This window comes from Gavialis gangeticus, unplaced genomic scaffold (genome assembly GCF_001723915.1).
Source record: "Gavialis gangeticus isolate Ggan-Ray unplaced genomic scaffold, GavGan_comp1, whole genome shotgun sequence".
Classification (NCBI taxonomy): Eukaryota; Metazoa; Chordata; order Crocodylia; family Gavialidae; genus Gavialis; species Gavialis gangeticus.
The window spans coordinates 94951069-94955750 of record NW_017729025.1 but is presented as its reverse complement, the minus strand read 5'-3'; the positions used below and the strand labels follow the sequence as shown (position 1 = coordinate 94955750).

The following is a 4682-nucleotide window of genomic DNA, read 5'->3' as shown; positions in this document are numbered from 1 at the left end:
GTACCCCCCCCCCACCCCTCCCTGCTACTCCAACCTGGGACAGCACCCTACCCCTCCACACCAGGCCAGGTCAGATTTCCCCCTCTTCCCTACAGCACCAGGCCAAGTCAGCACCCTCCCCATCAAGCCCATACAATACCTTACGTGGCCCTCCAGCCCAAATAATTGCCCACCCCTATCTTACTGGCTCAGTGCAGTTCTGTACTGTTTACTATTGCCATGGAGCAATTGCCCCAAGAACTTGTAAAGCACTTTGAGGTCAGGCTCTTCTGAATGAAACGTGCTGTATACATGCAATGGATGTGTAATGTCTTTACCTTCCAATAGTTCTTAGCCTATGTTTTTTATTTCCATTATCTTAATGGGTCCAACTGGAAAATATTATGTAAAGTGAGTTTAGCCTATTGAAAGAGCCCTTTGTGTTCAAGGAAGGCTTTTTTTTCCCCTTCCTTACCATCTCTACTGATTACTACAGTGTCAAGTCATACTACTGATCAGTTTTTGAAAATTCAGTCTAGAAATGTTATGAGTTGTTAGTTTTTTAATTATACAAGGTAAAAACAATAATCCAGTATCAGAGCTCAGATCATAAACTGGCTCCTGCAAGCATCAGGAGGATTCCTTCCTGCTATAAAGCATCTGTAATATTAGTCAGGTGCATTATGGTAGCAGGGGAGAAGGGAGTTCAACCTTCCCTTTTGAAATGTCAGGTATTAGCCAATGCTAGATCTTAAAGATTAGAACAGATGGTGTAATCCAGTAAGTAAAATCCTGTTTTATGAAGTAGCTGCTAAAGTGTCTGCAAATGCCAGGAAAATAATTCCTCACCCCATTCCTTATACAAAAAAAAATCCCTATGCATTTTCTGACTGTGCTCTCCCAGCTTGCTGATTTCCACTGCGTGTGAACTGACTATGAACACAAGTTGCCAGCTTGTTTAGAGCCACCCCTTAGCTGATATAATTGAAAAGGAAGGCTGCAGCCTTCCTTCCCACCCTCACCACCTCAAGCCATTAACATTACCATTTTCACTACTTTCTTGTCTGTCACATGGGCTTCACTTAGCAAGTTCCTTTCCTTGCCTCCTGTGCGAATCGTTTTAACTTTCATGTGCCCCAGAAAAGTCAAATGGAAACTGCATGATGAAAAGGAGGTGGCAGTTACAGTTAGTTGTCTACTTGCTTAGTTGCCATGTGCTGTTTCATTCTCGGTAGAGGGAGTTCTCATAGCTCTCTTGCAGTGATGCTTAATGGTTCCTGCAAATGTACCATTCCCAAAACACCCAGCTTTCAGGATTCTCTGAATGGGTCTCTGCACTAATGCTAACACTGATTTTCAATGGTTTACTTTCCACAAGCAAGAGCATTTTCATTAGAGATGAGTTTCAGAATCCAGTTTCCCTATGAGGGGAAGGAAGTTTTCTGATCGTATAATGCCCCCAGATGAAACTTTTAGGCTGAGCACTTTTGAGAAAAAGAGAAATGTTCGTTTACAAATTTTAGCCAGTTTCACATTTATTTTTCTTTCTTTTTGTTGTTTTTACTCAGTCTGCTGTTTAATCTTTGATTACAGGCCACTAAAGAAGTAATAGAGCGAGAGGCCCCAGGGATGGCCCTGGCAATGCTGATGGGATCACTTAATGTTACTCCTCTGGGCATGCTCTCTAGGTAAGAACGTTACCAACAAAGTAAGAAGAGAACTATTTGACTTGAAGTATTCAAGCTGGTGCAATGGCTGCATAGTAAAGAACTGATGCTTGTCACTTTTCTCAAGAATTGGTAGGGGTCTTGCCTCAGTGAAATGGCCACAGTCCAACTCTAGCAATTGCATTCTGCATTGTTAAATACCCCTCACAGTTTCCACTGGATACTGTATTCTTCTGTACCTTCCATGCCAAATTGTTTATAGTTTGATTGTATTCTGTTAAACAGCTGTCTGATTCCACCTCTGTGCAGTTGCATTTGAGTTCCTTTTATGTAGCTTGAAAAGTGCTGAAGTTTCCTTTGAGATAAAAACAATTCTGGCTAAGTGGAGGTGCAGTATTTTGATGATGCAAAACTCTAGAACTCTTGGTTCAGAGATGGTACCTTTTATTAGACCAACAAAGAAATCACAATGATGTAACTTCTTCTAACATTAGCAAAGAACATCCATGAGAAAACATTGAAAGTGAGAAGTGAGATCACATTTCTGTGGATTTTTATGCTTTAACTCTTAATTTTTGTTATTTACTGTCTATTGACAGACAATATTTTCATTCTTTTGGTGTTTTCTTCAGTCAGTGTCTTCTCCAGTCATTCTGTGCTTCATTTAGGATAGACATATCAATATGCTGTATTCTAGTTATGCACTTGAGGTCCTTAGTATCATGGCTGAATCTATCTACTGTCAGAGACATTTAAGTAGAATAAATATAGTTTGGGTTAATTAAGTTATGCTTGCTGTTTATCTGACATTTTAAAAAGCAAAGCAAAAATATTGGGGGTCAACTGAGAAACAGTGGCTTTTGTATCTTTATTCTCAGTGACAGTGATGGATCTAATAATAAACTAATAATAATAATAATAATACTGGAAGGATTTGATAATACAAGATAATTCTTACTTAAATGCTTGCACTCTTAAAGAAGATTAGACTGAGGGTCATAGTAATTTGACAGTTTGTTTGAAAACTTAGTACTATAGTGTGCAAGTGTAAGTGCAACATTCTCCTCATTAACGTCTTTCAGCTAACACTTGAAAATGCCAAGTGTTTTTATTTCCATATCTTATGTGCAATTACCCATACATCATAGTATGTATTTATAGGGCCCCAGGGCAGAGAATTCTCCATTATCAGTCGCACAAAAAATACAGGGGAACAAGGGAATTCTCTAGCTCAGTGGTTGTCAACTGGGGGTAGGCGTACCCCTAGGGGTACTTAAAATGATCATATGGCATACAGGGGTGTGGCTTATGTCACTGCATGCATCCCAGTGGAGGCCTGGGGGACACATGCCTCCCTGGTCTGTGTGTGGGGCAGAGGCAGTTGCCGCTGCGTGCTGGACTTTGTGCGCCACTGCTGTTGCCCCAGGAACAGTGTGACTCCACATGCCACCACCAGGCTGCGCTGCGCCCCTGCCTGCCTGAGAGTGGGATGCACATGGCATCACACCCTTCCCAAGGCAGCTACAGCAGTGTGTAAAGCCCAGCACGCAGTGGCAGCTGCTTCTGTCCTGTGCACAGATCGGGGGGGGGGGGCACATGCCCCCCAGGCCTCTGCTGGGGTTCACACAGTGGCAGGAGTCCCCCCTGTGCTCTTGGATGAGCTGCCCAGGATCTGATTATCCCATGACCTGGCCCGGCCAGGGTCCCATTCACCCCAGCCCCTGTCCCTGTCTGTGCCCCACTCCTTCCCTCACTGCAGGGGCCTCGATCTGTGCCCCCGCACGGCCCTTTCCCCTCCCTGGCAGACTTACCTGCTGGGGGGGGCACGTGCACTCAACCCCCCCCCAATAATTTTAATAAAAAGGGTACATGAGCTGAAACTTTGAGATAGAAGGAGTACACTTGTTCAAAAGTTTGAAAACCCCTGCTCTAGCTCCTCTGTCTCAGCTGATTATAGTGGGGCAGCTGATTATAGTGGGGATTAGGACTGACTTTGCACAGCCAGCCTTGTTTTGGTGAGTCACACAGCTCATATGGCTGAAACCAGGCATGTAATGGTAAATGTTCAGTAGAACAGTAGAGCACACCTGTCTTCTGAATCCATAGGCAGAATTATCTAAAGAGTTATTGTATTTAATTTTTCAAAAGAGATGACAGTTCTCTCTTCTGTTCCTGTCAGTCCCGCACCCAATTCAAGTCCTAATTAGAGAGATTAGTAAACAGGAGGAAAAGTAGCTGAGACATTTGATCTTTTAAGCCTTTCACATAATTTTGAGAAACAAGACAGACTTATTATAAAACCTTTTGAAATGAAATCTTTTACAAAACATGAAGTCCATATCAGTGGTAACTTTTTTTACTTGTTTCCTGTTAATGCTGTCTTGGTTGTTAATACATCTTGCAGGCCCCTGATCAGCTAAAAAACAGCTATGCTGCTTTGGGGGTGTCAAGTGGCTTTCCATAGCTCTCATGGTTCACAGATGTAGGAGAATCTTAATTACACTATCAATTTCCATTATTTCAGAAAGTAACGTTGCTGAATCATTTTCTTATATGCTCCAACATTATGACAGGGTATGTTATGTTTAAGGTACTATCTTTTGAACAAGACAAGAAGTGAAGGTCATGATCCATTATACCATTAAAGAATTGCAATTCTTTAATGCAGCTTTTCTGTATACTTATAAATTTTAAGCCCTCAACTGGTTATAACTGAAAAGACAAAGAGTTACTTCATCTGGAACATGGAGTTTAACATGTTGATTTCCTTACTTAATATAGTGGCTTTAGGAGCCATCACATGGAATGGAGATGTAATAAATCAAACCTGGACGGGAAGATTGTGCTTCATATGATTATCTTGTACTATCCATGATCGCGAGCAATGTGGTACATTTCAGGCAGCAAGACTGTTATGTGATTTCTATCCTAACTTCTATGGATCATCTCAGCTGAAGGCCGCCGCCCCCCCCATCCAGTTTCATGCATCATTCTTGATGATTTCTGTTATAGTCAACACTGATCATAATTGATTTT

General features: G+C 41.9%; 1 protein-coding gene across 11 annotated transcripts in view; it reads left to right on the top strand.

Moving 5' to 3' along the window:
* GPHN (gephyrin) overlaps nucleotides 1–4682 on the top strand; it is a 693379-nt gene that overhangs the window by 433010 nt on the left and 255687 nt on the right. For 10 of the 11 annotated variants that reach the window (XM_019519214.1, XM_019519213.1, XM_019519212.1 and 7 more), the window contains exon 5: nucleotides 1573–1667. The exons of the other annotated variant lie outside the window; for it this stretch is intronic. In XM_019519214.1, coding sequence (XP_019374759.1) covers nucleotides 1573–1667 — 95 coding nt within the window. The remainder of the gene's footprint in view (nucleotides 1–1572; nucleotides 1668–4682) is intronic. 11 annotated transcript variants of the gene reach the window in all.